At 33.9% G+C, this 17,508-nt stretch overlaps 1 protein-coding gene across 7 annotated transcripts in view; it reads right to left on the bottom strand.

Annotated features, from left to right (window-relative positions):
• The window catches only part of FBXW7 (F-box and WD repeat domain containing 7), a 290,838-nt gene that overhangs the window by 81,406 nt on the left and 191,924 nt on the right, over nt 1–17,508 (bottom strand). Inside the window, exon 1 of one of the 7 annotated variants that reach the window (XM_069105548.1) lies at nt 4,629–5,247. The exons of the other annotated variants lie outside the window; for them this stretch is intronic. Coding sequence (XP_068961649.1) covers nt 4,629–4,775 — 147 coding nt within the window. The 5' untranslated portion in view covers nt 4,776–5,247. Of the gene's footprint in view, nt 1–4,628; nt 5,248–17,508 lie in introns of those variants that run through there. 7 annotated transcript variants of the gene reach the window in all.

Consider the following 17,508-nt stretch of genomic DNA (forward strand, 5'->3'; position numbering starts at 1 on the left):
GGGAGGGCTTATTTTCAGGATAGGTCTTATTATCGGGGAAACACGGTACCTACTCTATTCCCTCCAGAATGAATGAATGAAAGAATGAAAAAGTATCTAAATGCTTAATATGTGCCTGGGCATTGTGATAAAGGCTGGGGATACAAGAGAAACCCAAACAAGACAGTCCATAAAGTCAAGCTAATTATATTCTAATAGGGGAGGACAACACATATACAGACACCATGGTCAGGGAAGAATATTCTGGAGAGGTAAGTCAAAGGGAATGGCTATTGGAGTCCTAAGACAATTGATCGACATACATCTTCTCCAGAAATGGTAATGTTCATTTTTTTTGCTGTTCTCAGAGAAGACAGTATGGCAGTGAGATCACCAGGAAACGGTGTGGTACATCTGAAGCCTGGGGTCCCAGAGTTAGTGCTTGAGCTATAGATATATAGAACAGCATAGAGAGGATTCATTTCCCCATCACCACTTCACTAATCTCCCTAATGTATCATTCTGATCAAAATAATTTCAGTTAAAATCTTAGTGATTGCCCATGGCTTTGTGAAGTATAAATGACTGATTGTGCCATTTAGGACCCTTTATATCCTACTCCAAGCTCCCTTTCCGACTTCAACTTGTACTACTTTCCTTCATGTATTCTTCCAGTCCCACTGGTCTAACCCTCAGACCACATCTGCCATATCCCCACACTTTCTAACTGTGAATCTCCCTTTATAAAAGACTTAGACAGGCTGAGATTGGAACTGGGGTCCAAGTACAGATTCACTGCTCTTTCTTCTTTTAGGTCTTCCTTTACTACCTGTCACTCTCTGAAATAACAGCTCACATTCTCACTCTCATCTCCTCTGCACTCCCTTATTTCACTGGATGCTATTTCTTCCCTACATTGTAACAACAGAATGTTTCATAACCATTTTTGTATCTCCTATGCCTAGCATATTGTCTTAAGCATAATACATCCTTGATGGATGTATGTTTAATTGAATCATATATTTTGAGAAATTTCACACACCTGTGTGAAATTTGTGTGTCCCTAGATATTAGAAGGTTCACAGCATTTATTGGGCTATTGAAAAGTTAAGTGTTTATTACTTAGGGAATACTTTATGACAAATATTTATATTTCAAATACTATAAGGCCTTTAAAATTGTCTTTAAACTGATTTCAACTATTATTATGTAGTTCACATAATTGTATTCTTTGGCCAGCTTTCTGTTTTGCTGATCACTTTAAAATCATCATTAGAAATTTTATCAAAAATAAACAAGGGGAAAAGATATTATTTCTGAAAACAGCTCTGGAGAAATATGAGAATATTAGATAAGTTAAAGTTTCAGATTATCTGCAATCAAGTTCAAGTATATCATAAAAATCATACTGTAAGCCTCAATTGCATAAGTGCATACCCCCAAATTCTTCCAAATGCTGTTCAAATATTTTTTTCTTTGCCTGAACATTTTATATTCTCCATGAAACTTGATGTTGATTTTTTAACAATCTAAGTACCATAACCTGGAAAAAATATACTTTGAGGCAACACCATTAGCCATCCTTGGCAGACTTTTAGTTGTTGGTTGAGCCTCAAAGAGCTTTAAAAAGCTATACACTTAATTCTTTGCCATTCTCCCAAGTTCCTCACTGTTCTTCTCTGCACTGCCTCCGTTCAGACAACACAATGAAGGGTCCAATAAACTCCAAACCCCTGCTGAGGGATCAGTATGCCCCACCCACCTTCCTTGGCCACCCTCCTCATGTTGGCAGGAAACGATGCTGATGCCTCCACTACACATTTAGTACATGATTCATATCCAAGGGCATATGAGGCACTAAAGGACAATATTCATCTATAAACTATGGCAGTAGGCTATTCCTTTACCTTAAAAAAATATAGAATGCCCAGTGTTTACCAATTTTCATTCAACATAGTAATGCTTAATAACACATTTTAAGATAGTATTTAAAATACTTAAATATGGAAGCAAAAAAATCTAATTTTATTTTCAAAAGGTAAATACATACTAGTTTATGCAATGATATGGGCACTAAATATAAGGAACACTCTGAGTGTACACCTATATACTTTTTTGTCAATGTTATGTATGCATGACACTAAGATGATAAATTTCACAAAAATGTTTCTAGAAGTGAAATTAAGACTAATTGTTGTCGTAGTCTGGTGTGTACATTTTTTAAAATGTCATAGCATTAGACTTTATGCTAGTTATTTCAAATTTTATTTGATTCAAACCATAAAAGAAGACGCTAACAAACATGTTATAGTTCAAGACAACACAGAATCTCACTAAGAAGTCTTAGTTTTTAAATCTACCACACTAATTTAGCAACAGCACCACACACAATACCACCATCAAAACACCCTCCAAATTAAAGTTAGCAATATGCTTTGTGCATTGTGACCATTTATAGTAAACCGCTTGAGAGAAACTGAATATATCAGATTAGCCAGCTCTCATAACAACTCTTTATATACAAAGTATCACAAAACACATTTATGAGATATTTTTCCTTTGAAGAATTTAAAGGGGGGAAAAAAAAACTTGAACAAGAGAAAAAGCTATTTAACAATGTAAAGTTTGATGCAACCAAAAGCAAAGATATAAGGAAATTATATTAGCACACTCCCCGTATAAAGCTAATATAGATATGAAATAACTTAGTAGCCAGTAATCAATCTGGAAGCAAATCAAAAGTATAGTCTATACATTCAAATGTCAGTTTTGTTACTTATAGTCAGATCAATAATATTGCTAAAACAAGATTATCATCTATATACTATTGGGAAAAGTTAAATGGGACACTTCAGCAGCAATGTCCTTAAATAAATACTTAAAATTACAAGTTTATTTCTTCTAAAACAATTTCTATATTCCAAAACAAGTTTAAAGTTCATCTTTTAAACTTAATTTAAAATAGTACAACATGAAGGCTAATAATAATTTGTGGTGCTTTTTAAACAGGTAGCACTAATAAGCTTTATACATTTAAAGGGTCAAGAAACTTGTGTCATCAAATACTTTCAAGAATTTTTTAATAATAAAAGAACTAAACACACTCAAATTTAGAAAGCCAGAAAACATAATAATGAAGTCTACTGCAATATATAATAGTCTTTTAAAAATATGTTTAACAAGGAAGAAAAAACAAATTTGCCAGAATTTCAACTATAGAAAACAATCTTTTATTTTCTTAACTCGACATGATAATTTTCTAAGTTTTACCTACCAAAGTGTTATGATCTGAAACCTATGAGAAGCTTTCATGCTTAGACCACAGCAGTGGTACTCATTTACTAGACAGAGGTTATCAATAATTTCTGTAATTAGCAAATTCTTCAGAGAAGCATAGCAATACTGGAATGGGGAATGTGGCAAGAGAAAGTTTTAATATCTAAATCCATTTAAAACATTTCAAACTATATGTACATAATATTTTAACCTTATCCTAACACAGCTCCCATTAGGGAAAACAAAGTTGGGATAACGTAAATGGGAAAAACACACACACACACACACACACACACACAAGAAATAGGTAAACTGAAGAAATAATTTATTAGAATAAAAAAAGGATTCTTATGAGTTTATTTCTAAATATATAAAAGAGGACTGAAGTTATTCTTTCATTTGCTTTTAAGCTTATACTCTCAACACTAAAGAAACAAAAGGGGAACGACTTACAGTTATTATATGCAAACATCTACCTCAATTCCAGCCAGCTAAGCTACTTACTTGTTGAAAAATTTACTGTTTAAGTACATTTTGGGCCTAATCAGATATTATGCTAAAGAAAACTCTTGTGGTAAAAAACTAGGATGAAAATAAAATTAAAAACCTAGTTATAATTTCAAAGAACTAATTATTAAATTGTTATATTGCTTTTTAAAATCACACCCAGAGATACAAAAATTTGAATATGACTAGTCACAAAATAGCATAAATCCAATTCTGCAGTTACTTTAACAGTCCAGGATTGTCTATATATAAACTATATCACAACCTCCACAGAATAACATGCTATTTTTATTTTCTGCAACAGCAAATATATGTGTGCGTTTGTGCGTATGCGTGTGTGTGTGTGTATGTGTGTGTGTGTGTATAGGCTGAGGTTTGAATGTAAGAAATGGAATAAAAAAAATAATGCACACAGTTTCAAATATTTGGTTCCTGGAAAACAGGAACCAAAACTATAAGTACCAAAACTATAGCTTCCATGTGTAAAAAATAACACTTAAAAAACCTTTTTTCCCTACAAAAAATGAGAAAACCAAAAAACTTATTTTCTTTTTGTTTTGTATTTTCTTTTATTTTATCTTATTTACTTCATGAGATTTAAAAATGTACATTTAACAGTTAATATAGTTACATGATCCTACCACATAAAAACAAATACAGACCAAAAAAAAAAACTGATTACTAATACCCCCTCTCAACCCAACAATGAAACAATCTCAACATTATGAAATCAGTAGATATGGTTTCAAATACCTGAATACTTTGATTTTCAAAATTCTGTGATTGTGTGCTAAACCATCTCCTTGCATGTACTTCTCTTTAAATAACCATTACATGTTCATATTTTACAATCTTTCCAGACTTACCCGTCTCCGGCAGAAGGGGAGGCCCTGGGCAATGATGCTAATGCTAAATATCTTCATCACAGTTTGGTGAGGTAGAGGTTCTTTTGCATTTTTGAGATCAACAGGAAGCAAGCCATGGTTTATAGTAGTTTTTCCTGGTTTTGACATTTTTTTTTAAACTCACAGTTGTTGACCACTTTATATATAACTCCAGCACATTGCTAGGTCCACTAGTAACCAAATAAAAATATTTCTTCAAAATGAAAATTAAAGCTAAGAACCCAAAACCTGCTGCTTATGTCTTTCAAACTTCTCCTCCTAATGTCCTGACCTGTCTGCTGCTTGGTAAAGTGCAAACTATCCTAGAATAGCCAGGAATTATAAACGACTGAAGTGAAAGCAGTCTGCTCCTGCCAGTCAAACAGCTGGTAGACCTCCCATGCAAAGTCAGTAAAGCACATGCTACTGAAAGTTGTGCTAAATTGCAGTGTCCTCATTCTAACATGACAACCATGAACTAGAGTGTTTCTTAGAAAATGAAAAACCTTTCTTTGTCAACATCTGGAAACTGACCCATTTATCTCATCACTGAATCTTCCATTGTCTTCCCTACCTAATTATACTGAAATTGATAAATATCGAAAGAACGCATTTAAAATTAATCAGAGGTGTACTAACTGAAGCAACACAGTGTAGTGTACAATGGATTTGAAGGAAGTCAGAGGACATGGGTTTGAATCCTGGTTCTGGCACTTCCTATTTGGGGGATGTGAAGCACATCATTTAACATCTTTGGCCCTGAGTTTCTTCATCTGCAAAATGAAGAAACTGAAGGTTCCTTCCAGTTCTAAATCAATGGTTCTACACAGACACAGACACATTTCCATATACAAATACGATCAGTAGAAAGAATGCTAGATTTAGTGTTAAAAGATCTGGGTTCCACTCTGAGCTCCAGCACTTAGTTGCTCCAAGACTGTGGATAAGTAATTTGACCTAAGCTTCTCATCTTACCTACACGTCATGGTATTGTTATAAAAGAAGCTCTTCATAAAATCTAAAGTATTATAATGTAAAGTATATTGCTATTAATATATGTGCACACATATATATGTAAACATGTATGAATTTATCAGGCTAATCTAAATGAAAGGTCAGAATGAACACTTATCTAATTTTTAGAGAATGACTGAAAGATTTCTTCCTTTTCAATACATTCATTTCACTCTTTTATGATACTGAATCCACTCCAATAAATATAAAAATTTGGAATTTATATTGCTTTTCTCCATTTGTAGTAATTTTCAATTTCTAGATTAGATATTAGATAGCACTTATAAAGTACTTTGAGGTTTGCAAAGCACTTTAAATATTATCTCATTTGATTCTCACAAAAAAACTGTGAGGTGGGTGCTAGTATCATCATTTATTATTTATCATCATTTTTACAGGTGAGAAAACTGAGGCTAGGAGACGTAAAATAATTTACCGAAGGTCATATTAATAATAAGTGTCTGTGGTATGATTTAAACTTAGATCCTCCTGATGCAGTCCAGCACTGCACCACCTAGCTGCCTATAATCTCATTCACATTATTTAGAGAAAAAAAATTTTTTTTCTTTCAAACACACTCATAATACAGTTAAAAGATAGGCTTTTGTTGTTCAGTAGTTTCAGTCATGTCCAACTCTTCTTGACTCCATTTGGGGTTTTCTTGGCAGAGATAATGGAGTGGTTTGTTACTTAGTTTTCTTATCAGTAAAATAAGCTGAAGAAGGAAGGCAAATAGGGTTAAAGTGGCTTGCCCAGGATCACACAGCCAGTAAGTGTCTGAGACCAGATTTGAATTCATGAAGATGAGTATTCTGATTCCAAGCCAGTGCTCTATCCACTGCATCATCCAACTGCCCAAAATATATGCATGCATTTAAAATTTAAATATATAAATTTAATATATGTAGCAACTATTTCTCTGTACTTGATTTCCATTTGAAGGACTCATCATGGTGACCCTGAGTTCTTGAATATTGTGCCAGCAGAAGTGCAAGCACTGGCAGGAGCCATCAACGAGGAAAAACTCTCTTGGAATTTAGGCAGGGGCAAAGAGAAGGCTTGTGATCCTCAGTAAAGTAGTAAGGGATCACAAAAGTACTTCAAGTACTCAAGTGTTTCTACCTAAAACTATACTTTTCTGGGGAAGGAGGAAATGTCTAAAGAAAAGGTACTAATAGATCCACTTCAAAGCCTTCTAACAGTCTCCCCAGACTTCAAATGGGTTCAACAAGCATTTCCTGAGCAACTACTATGTGGTCAGGCACTGGGGATAAGTCAAGATAAAAATTAGCTTCTAAAGAAAAGGAATTTAAGTTCTGCTAGAGAAAAATAAGCCTAACAAAATAGAGTAAATACAAAGTAATTTGAGGGAGGGAGGTAGAAGCTTTAACCACTGAGAAATTAAGAAAGGTCTCCTGTCAATACCAGTGTATGCAGTGACTTTGCGAGGCACCGGGGATACAAAGACAAACCAAAAAAATTCTTGCCTTTAAGGCCATTCCATTGGTACCAGTATGTACAGTATGTTGTGTGGGGGTGGGGAATGGATTGTATGATGATGAATAAGAAATAATAATAGGGACTAAATAAGCAATTTCTCCCCTTCCTCCATTCCTCCCTCTATTCCTTCCTTCCTTCCTTCCTTCCTTCCTTCCTTCCTCCTTCACTCACTTGGTACTTCAATACAGAAAATCATAAAATGAACTAAACCTAAAAAGATAGAGCTGACTAAATAGGCCTACTGCACCCTTTGATTACACAAATGATTTATGATTCTGAGCTATTACTATTCAAATACATCTGGTAGGAGGCTAATGAAAAAGTAATTGATAATTCTGAGCAGTAGGATACATCCTTTATGTTCATATGCTGGTCTATAATAAGAAAAAAAATGCTCAACTAAAGCTGAGTTTTCAGTGACTGAGCTATAAAATAAGGAGACTGAACAAGCTTATATCTAAGGTGTCAGAACTGCAGAATGTTAGAGCTAGAAAGGACGTGAGATGACCTTATCCAAGCCCTTCATGTTACACATGAAGAAACTGAGTTCAAGGTGAAATGTTAGAACTGGGATTCAAACCAAAGTTCTAAGGCCACTGCTTTCCCCTCTATCTCTAGTAACTACAATACTGTGAAAGACACATGTGCTTACACTGCATACAACCAATGTGACTATTCATCAAATCAGGATGGTGTGGGGAAGTGGAAGAGTAGTGAACTTGGAGTTAAAAGCTTGAGTTTCAAATACCCTGTCTGTCACTTGCTACCTCTTTGACCTTGAAAAAAATCTCTTCACCTTATTGGGACTCAGTTTTCTCCTCAGTAAAATGGCCTTTTCCATCCTTTTCAGTTCTAGGTCTATAATCCACCATCCTAATCCATACCTAAACAATAATTACCCTCACAATCTCCTCAGTCATGATTTGACAATGCCCAGAGACAAGTACACCGTCTGCTAAGACACCCCCTTCCATTTCTGGACACTTTCTAAATGCAAGATTGTTCTTTTCTGCTTAAATCTGATTCAAGCTGAAAATTATATAGACCCGAGTCCTAGTCCTGCTTCAGATAGCTGTCTGACCATGGGTGAATCACTTAACCTCTCTCAGCCTCAGTTTTCTTCATCTATAAAATGGAGATAATAATAGCTCCTACCTTCAAAGGGTTGTTATCAAACTCAAATGAGATAGTAAGTCTTAGCTATTATTAACTGATACTTTTGTGGCATACTCCTTTATAACTAAAGAAATGATATAGAAGGACATAGTAATATGACCAATACAGCTACTTGATCATTTATATCAAGGTTTTACAACCTCTTCAAAATTATTTCAATTTTCAATAATATGAAAATCCCCCTTTTAAAATGTTTACAACTATATTTTTAAAGTAACTGAGTTTTTTTTTTTTAATGTATTAGACACTGAGCTCTCAAAGTGGCAAAATTGGAATTGGGAAAAAAGTCTTTTTACCACTTATTTTCCTGAGACCAGGTCACACTAAAAGGTAGTTTAAATTTTAAATTAGTTTTCATATTTGCAAAGAATTAGTACATAAAAAATAGGGGCAAAGAATGGATGACAAACATGGCATGTGTGTGACATACACTGTGCTATATAAAGGGGAAAAGGTCCATAACTTTTAAGTTTCGGTGGACATAAGACAGGTGAATATGATTAACTTGATTTAGCAAATACCAAATTTATATCAGACTTACTGTTAACAACTGCCCTCAACTGGGTAGAATGAAGCATTGCAAATCCATGAAACAAAAATCAAAACTAAGTTAAATCATTTCTGGCCGTTTATTTTTACCTACCAAAAGCCTTACCATTATTGGAGTCGTGTGTGTGTGTGTGTGTGTGTGTGTGTGTGTGTGTGTGTGAGAGAGAGAGAGACAGACAGACAAACAGACAGAGATGTCTAGGTGACAATGAGGCTATGCAGACAAACCTGAGGGTTTTTTTCCCTACAAGTTTGGAGATGGAATAAGACTAGGTTAAATGAAATAAGAAATAAAAAATGATTACAAATACTATATCAAAACATTATTATGCAGTGAGTAAGAATGCCAGCCCCAGAGTCGGGAGACCTGGGATCAAATCCGGGCTCAGATACTTAGCACCACACCCAGAAATAACTGGCCGTGTAACCTCGAGCAAGTTACTTAACCCCAATTGCTTTAAAAAAAAAAAAAAACCATTATTACTGAAATAAATCAGGTGAATAGGTAGGAAAAGGTAAGAAGGCTTCCAGGAGAGGGAATAAATGAGCTAGAACCTTAGAATAAGGATTAAAATACTATTCTGATTGGAATAAATACTAGTTTTGAACAACTGCTTTAAACCTCAACAGATTGGATGGCTAAAGGCTATAGCTATTTTAAAGATATGACCAAGTTCCCCAGAAGACAGTCCCAAAGTAGTCAGTACTGTCTACTGAGGGCTATTTCATCTTGAGTTATTCCAAGGTTATCTTGAGGGTGAACCTTGAGTTTGTTTGGGGGAAAATGAGTGTTGTTATCTCTACACTAGCCCTTTGGCATAAGCTTAAACTCTGGGTCAACAGCAAAAGTTTTGCCTTACTTTTTAAATCTCCTTTGCCCTCCAATTAGTTATGAACTGCACAGTACACCAGATACCCTTTATAATGAGAGGCTATCCCTGGGTGGTCTTAGTATATATGGGAAAAATAAACACAACTTTTAAAAAGTGTCTCTTTTGTCAATTTTGAGTAATTTTCTTGTTCCAGTAGAAGGCTAATGACTGAGATTTAAGTGAGAGGATTGAAAAAAAAAAATAGAGCTATAATATCACCATTATAGGGAGCTCTAGGAAAGAACCTTCCATCACCAATGTAGAATACAGTCTTTCTGTAACATATAGTCTTTGAGATGAACCTGAGACCTTGAGTGACTTGACTAGGGCCCCACCAGCAGTATGTGTAACAGGCAAGACTTGAACTCAAGTTTTCCCAACTCCTAAACCAACTCTCTATCTTCTCTGCCAAGATGCTTCAAAAGAAAGGATCTGCGAAATAGTTTTGCTACCAAATTTAAGCATGCTAGCTCATTAGTGATAATATTCAAAAACTTCAAACCAATACTTTTCACCATAGAGTATAAATTCCCAAATACATAAGCAACCAATATCAGCTTCCTTAGAACTCATTATCTAACACTTGGTATGCACGAGAAACTTTCAGAAGAACAGGATAAACATGGCAAAACCCTCAGCATAAGAAAACATTGTAATGTCCAGGCTAAAGGAAAAAGTTACCTCTAGGGATGGCCATTATTTGTGAAAAGCAATATAAATAATAAAAAGTTACCCCCATATAGCACTTTAGAGTATTTTGTATACATTATCACATCTGATTCTCAAAACAACCCTGTGAGGTAAACAACTGGTATTACTAGTACCATTTCACATACAAAGAAATTGGGTTTCAGAGAAGTTAAGGGATATGATCATGGTGAGTTTCAGAAGCAGTATTTAAACCCAAGTTTCTACTTAGTTAAAGTCCAGTGGTCCTTTCACTACATTATGCAGCTTTTCCTAATAATAACTGACATATTCGTAGTCCTTTAAGGTTTGAGAATTATATTATGAAATATTCTCATCAACTTTGTAAGGTGCATACTGCAGATACAAATGGGAAGAATGAGGCTTAGAGAATGCATGCAATGCAAAGACAGAGTTAATATGGTTCGAGGCAGCATTTGCACCTAAGTTTTCTCAACTCAAGGTCTAGCACATCTACCCCACTATGAACATTATCTCTTAGAAAAATAAAATAAGAGTTTTCCATCAACGAGATTATAATTTAGAACACTCAACAATAAAGACAGCTATCATTTATAAAGGATTTGAAGGTTTTCAAAATTCTTTACAAATATTTTCAAGAGTTACTAAAACTAAAAGGAATTATCCATTTAAAACACCTACTTCTGTAACCTTTTGGGAAAATTATAAATTAAACAAAAACAGATCATTTGCTTTATTTCTATCTCTCAAAACTTACTATAAAAATAAGTCACAGACCTGACAATGATTAGAAGTCAAACTTCTAAAATAGCACCTAAGGTTAAGGGTAAGGCATATAATGAAATATGTTTGCTAAAGATATTTTAAATAAAGTTAACCCAGTAAATAGATGAAAGTCACTTCAATCCTCATATACAAGGAACGGTAAAGCTGCTTTCCAAAGCAGTTTGAAAATACAGAAGGGAATTTTTTTTCCTCTTTTAAAGTAACTTATTTAAAATTGAGAAACCATTTAAGAATGAGAGAAAAGTTTTGAGTGAGAAAAAAATGGGCCTATATTATCTACATAACATGGTCTAAGGACCAAAATGGTAAAGGCTGAAAAATCTGCAGAGCTTACTGTTTGAAGTTTCTTATTTTAACCTAGTTGAAAACATTTTTTTTAAAAAGTAAACACATTTCATATTTTCTCTTATCAATGGTTAATGTTTGCAAAGTGCTTTAGTGTTATATCATTTTATCCTAACCCTAAGGACAGGTGCGATATTATTATCTCCATTTTACAGAAAAGCAAACAAAGGCAAACAGGTTCTATTTCTATTTAAGTCAAAGAAATTAATACATTCAATATTTTATGAGTAAATTAAATATTTTGAGAAATCATCTAATCTATGAAAAAGATTCAACAGTCCAAAAAGCAATGCTTTTAATTAACCGAGGCCATACCAGACTGACATACCAGAGTGTGAGGGCTAACCAGTAAGGAACTGGTTAGGAGCTTTGCTTGTATTTTGCCACAAGGTACCTAGCTGTGTGATCCTGAGTAAACATATTTTTTTCCTCTTATATTAAGACAGTCATGCAAATTATCTTAACTATATGATTTTATTTTTCTAACAGTAATCTGTAGAAGTTCTATGAAGTAAAACTTTAAAAGCTTTGATGAAAATAGCTTATTCCATTATATGTCTCACTAGAATTATTCAATTTAAGATCTCATCTGAAATGTGATTTCATTTCTGACAAATTCTCACTGTTTAGATGTCCCATTTTAATGGATATGTGTGTGCACACATATTTCTGAAAGCTACCTTAGCCTAGACTATTGCTATTTAGAATGTAATCTCTTAGAGGGATATCATGGCTTGATTTTTTTTTGCTTTGTTTTTTCAGAGCTTTGCATATATTTGGTACTAAATAAATGCTTATTGAAATGAATAGAATATATCCCCCACTTCTGGTAACCTATAGTGAAGGTTCCATGAAAGGGAAGTAGACAAAACAGAGGAATAGGCATTCTCTTAATTTATTGTCAAAAAAATAAAGTGGAACCTCCCCCCAAAAGGGAGAAAATGTAACTATCACTTCATTAGCCAAAAATAATTATAATTGCCCACTAATTATAGAGTCCCATTCTAGCTTCCTTCCCTCATTAATATATTATGGGGTTAGAGAAAATCCAAGTGAGACAGTCTTCTGGTTTTGCAAGTTATAGGCACTAGGAATACATTCAAGAGAGCCAGAGTCTCCATGGTCAACCAAAGCTGGTACACCAAACAACTAATACATGAGGACTTACAGGGATTTGTGTTCATAATGAGAAGCACAAACACACCTGATACTTTCTATGACACATTTATATTCAAATATTCTTGAATAGATGCCAACAGCACACACTATACCACATTGGGTGCTTTAATTAATATGAGGGCTATTCAAGACGCTAGCAGTCTAATGTGGATGAGATTAACACAGAGAGTCCAAATGCTAGACATATAGCACAGACATAAATTAGCTATCTAAATCACAGTACATCTAAAATTTCAAATAATTAGAACATCAGCACATATGACCAGAATATTCTAAAGTCGTTTACTTTGGTTTGGGCAACTAGTTTTTAATGAGATGTGAGTACTTTTGTTATCATGGCCTAATGAAATGTGTTATCAGAAGAAAAGACTGTCAATATCTAAAATGAGAGGGTGATATTAATAAATTATGGGTACTAGATCTCATCATTTTGTGAGTTCCCTCTATTGATACAGGTTACAACACATCCAAATTAGCCATTCTGTGAAACTCTTGTATGTTTTCCCATAAGTTTGCCAAAATAATATATTAACTATAAAAACTTTTTGGTTAAGTTTAAAAATGTGGGTAAGTCTTTGAAACCATTCTTACACTAGCACAAATAGTTCTTTACAGATACTTAAGCAAACAAATATTCTGTGACATGAATTATTTACAAATTTAGGACTTAATTTTAGAAGCTTTGAAAAAAGAGAAATTAATTTCATTCATTAAACAGTCATACAATAATACCTTTAAGCAGGATGGAAAATTATTCTTCTAGTCTCAAAATTATTTAAATGCAGAAATTTCACTTTACTGTGATTGCTTTCACATCAGGTAGTCTTAAAATTTTCATACTACAGCTGCAGTACTTCCTGAAAAATACATTTAACTACATAGTAGCACATTTCTCCCATTAAAAGTAAATAATGAGGATTTTTCTTGTCATGCTGGTAAAATTCAGCAAAATATCATCAAGAAAATTCTTTCTCACAGTTCTGTAATGGGTATCTCTCTGCTGAGTGAATGGGAAAAAAAATCTAAACATTATTAGAGTCAATTTAAAATTCAGAAATAAGTATTCCATAAAGAGAGAAATAGAAACTTTAAAACTGGGTGGCAGGTATAGAAAAAGGAAAGTAGTATTTGTATTAGAGGAATCAACCAATATTTGCTACCCATTTAAGATTGATAAACATCAAAATAACTTTTGTAACTTTTTTTTCTTAACTTTGAGCCTTCTAACTTATACGTTAAATAGAAGCTGTGTCATAATGGCTAGAATCGCAGCCTTGAAAGGAGAGACTTGGGTTTAATTCTCACCTCTGAAATTTACCAAAAAAGTAAATTAACTAACCTGTCAAATCAATTCCTTCATTTATAAAATGGGAACAATATTTGTAGTACCTACTTTACAAGGCTGTTAAAAGGCTCAAATGAGAATGTAAGTAAAGTGGTTTACTACTTTATATATCACTATATAAATGTCACTTAAGTTCATCTGTAAAATGAGAGGCTGACCTAGAAGACTGCTAAAGCTTCTTCAGGCTTTAAATCAATTGTATTAAGCATTTGTCTAAAAATAAAATACAGATGTAACAATCATTCCATCCGAAAGTTTTATCTGTTATCACATAATCAGTTAATACAGTGCAATTAGTTGTCAGAAGTATGCATAAAATCCCACAAACTGAATTTAAGAAAACACAGGAAAAAGCTGTATTCATCACTTTAAAGAGTTTTACATTCATTAAACAGGAAGGCAAAAGGAAGTATATTCAGCAAAGTACATTTACTTCCAGGTGTATCACTTACAGTACAGAGATATAAAACCAACATCACTAGCTTAACCAGTAAAATACTGTTCAGATTCCCAAAACTTATCAGTAGCAGTTTTACTTCCTTCCCACTCCTGTTGTCCATTTTATGTGAAATTTCATAATCAATAAATGCAATTTAAGGCAAAACAGAAAAAAAAATTAAATTTTTCTTAGTTCTGAAAAGAACACTCACTAGAAGTACTTTTTGTTTCTAGGCTGAAAAAGCGTAGCCTAATATTTACGACCATCTGCTGGAAGGATAAATGACATATTTAAATAGGATAGATTTATCATATATCTAAAAAAGTTACAGTAACCGAACATATAGTTCTTGACCCTTTTGATCCCTGAAAGTAATGATCACTTTTACTTTACATAGTTCATATTAATTAAATGTTCTTACAATTTTTATTTGTAATGTTATCCTGAAAATAATTCTTATTGCCAGAAAAAAGGCTGAAGTTAAACTATATTTCAGAAGTAGCTTATAAGCAATAGATTATTTGTACGAATAAATGTGCTTCTTCCTTAGCATCTGTGTGGAGATACTTTTAACCAGAGTGAAATTATACATCCATTGTTAACAACTATATTTATTTACTTATAATCATCTCTATTAGATACCATGAAAATGTCTGGATAACCCTTGTTTCTCCAATTAACGATTCTAATAAAGTTTTTTTTTTTTTAAACATACAAAATTCTCTCTGTTTTTCAAGCCACCCTGAATCAGACTTGAAGAAATCTAGTTTTTCTGCTCGGTAAGACAAAATGATGCTACGGAAAATGTTTTCATGTGACAATTCAAAACCTCCAGATTAAGAAGTCTTGGGTTTAAGTCCTCTTTCAGATTTTTCCTGGGTAAAGCATAACCAGTCAACTGGAGATCAAATTAAAATTGGTACAGATAGGATGAATTTCATGCTCAGCAGGAATAAGGCTTATAATAAATGATTATATGACAGAGATTAAAGGAACTAGGCAAACGCTATCATTTTGCAGAAGAGGAAGCTTAGGCCCAAGGAGGCCAACTGTCTTCTCCAGGTTCACATAGTATTACTACAGTAGGGGGCTGTGAATTAACTGAAATTTGTTCCTCTTTATCAGTCAGTGATAAGTTTAACACATCATTGGAATAGTTTAGCCTTTCAAAAAGATGGGCATCCTCAGAGTCAGAAACATATACTAGATGGAAACAGGCTACTTAAAAAGATTCTAATTTACCTTTATATGGTTCTGTGAGATTTTATTTGGCTTTGTAGGCATGACGTGGACAAGTTAGCTCAGATGATTATAGTATCAACCTAATGAGGCAAAGCTTGTCTGGGTTTAATTCTCAAAAAATGTCTATTAACTTCACAAAGAGAAAAAAATAATAAATGCCAAATATTACTCACTGTATCAGAGTGCTAAATGTACTGCTGAGGAATTTATGTACTTTCACTCAGCACATCTGATATACCTGCTGAAGGTGCCAAATATGATCTTGCATCAAGTGGCAAAACGTCTATACTTTCTCTGAACCAGGGCTATGTATCTATCATCATCATTATCACCAACAACATAGCATTTATACAGTGCCCACTATACACTGCATGTCAAGCATTGTGCTAAGCAGTTTACAAACATCTTGTTTGATCCTCACAAGAAGCTTGGGAGGTAGGAGCTATAATTATTCCCATTTCACAGTTGAGGAAACTGAGGCAAACAGAAATTGAATGATTTGCTTAAAGTTACCCAGCTAGTAAAAGTCTTCAGGCTGGATTTGAATTCAGGTTTTCCTGACTCCTGACCTGGTGTTTTGTTTACTACATCACCTAGTTGCATCCTCCTTCCGGATTTTCACTAACCACATAGAAACTCTGGGTTTAAACAGTCATCTAAAAAGATAATTGGTACTACCATGTCTTCAAAAGTGAGAATCTGTGTTTTTGCCTGGTAAACAAACACATGGTTCTTTAATTTCTTTGGTGCTGAATGAACACTTGAGCATTTCAATGTAAGGGTATTATTTTCATAGTATAAACTGTTTCCAGACAAATGGCTAGGAAGTCTGTGATGGTCTCAAAGAAAGGACCAATTAATTCTGATTATTCTGACACTTGTCCTCCCCACCCCCGCCCCTAGCTTCGGCATGAAAACTGCTGATTCAGTCAAAGGGCAGCACTTGAGGGCCTACATGTGGCCTCAAGGCCACAGGTTCCCTATCCCAGTAGGCTGTCCAGGTTCCCTTTTCTCCCCATTATACTCTTGATTCCACCTTGCACCACTCCCACCCCTATCTCCAACTTGAGATTATGTGATGCCTTCCCCCATTACAAAGTGAATTCCTTATATTTGTATAACTAGCTCATTGTATATCAGGTAATGAGTGCCTGACACACAATAACTACCTTTTTTTTTTTTTTTTGGGATTTTTGGAGGAAGGCAGGGCAATTGGGGTTAAGTGACTTGCCCAAGGTCACACAGCTAGTAACTGTTAGGTAAGTGTCTGAGGCCAAATTTGAACTCAGGTCCTCCTGACTCTAGGACTGGTGCTCTATTCACTGTGCCACCTGCCTCCCCCACACAATAACTGCTTAAATGTTCTCTCTATCAATTTATCTATCTATATATCCATCCACCTGCAATATATCTACTTTTGGGATCTTAAGGACATGAACTTAATTTCTTAATTAAAAACTTGATTTGCAGACCTCATTTAAACTATGTTAAAAGAAAGTGGAAACAAGATAAAATGCTATAGAGACTGAGGAATTTGTTGTAAGAAAATTTTACCAAAGAATGACTTTTCTCTAAAATCTTTTTTCAAAGACAAAAGTAAAATTTAAAATTTCAATTACACCAGGGGTTCTTAAATCTGTGGAATATGAACTTTTAAAAACCTATTTTTATTATAATTCAATATAACTGGTTTCCTTTGCAATTCTACATATTTTATTTTATGCACTTAAAAATATTATTCAGAAA

The sequence above is a fragment of the Petaurus breviceps genome, unplaced genomic scaffold (genome assembly GCF_028583685.1).
Source record: "Petaurus breviceps papuanus isolate PSGF00001 unplaced genomic scaffold, PetGlider_PUasm1.0 76, whole genome shotgun sequence".
NCBI classification, from domain to species: Eukaryota; Metazoa; Chordata; class Mammalia; order Diprotodontia; family Petauridae; genus Petaurus; species Petaurus breviceps.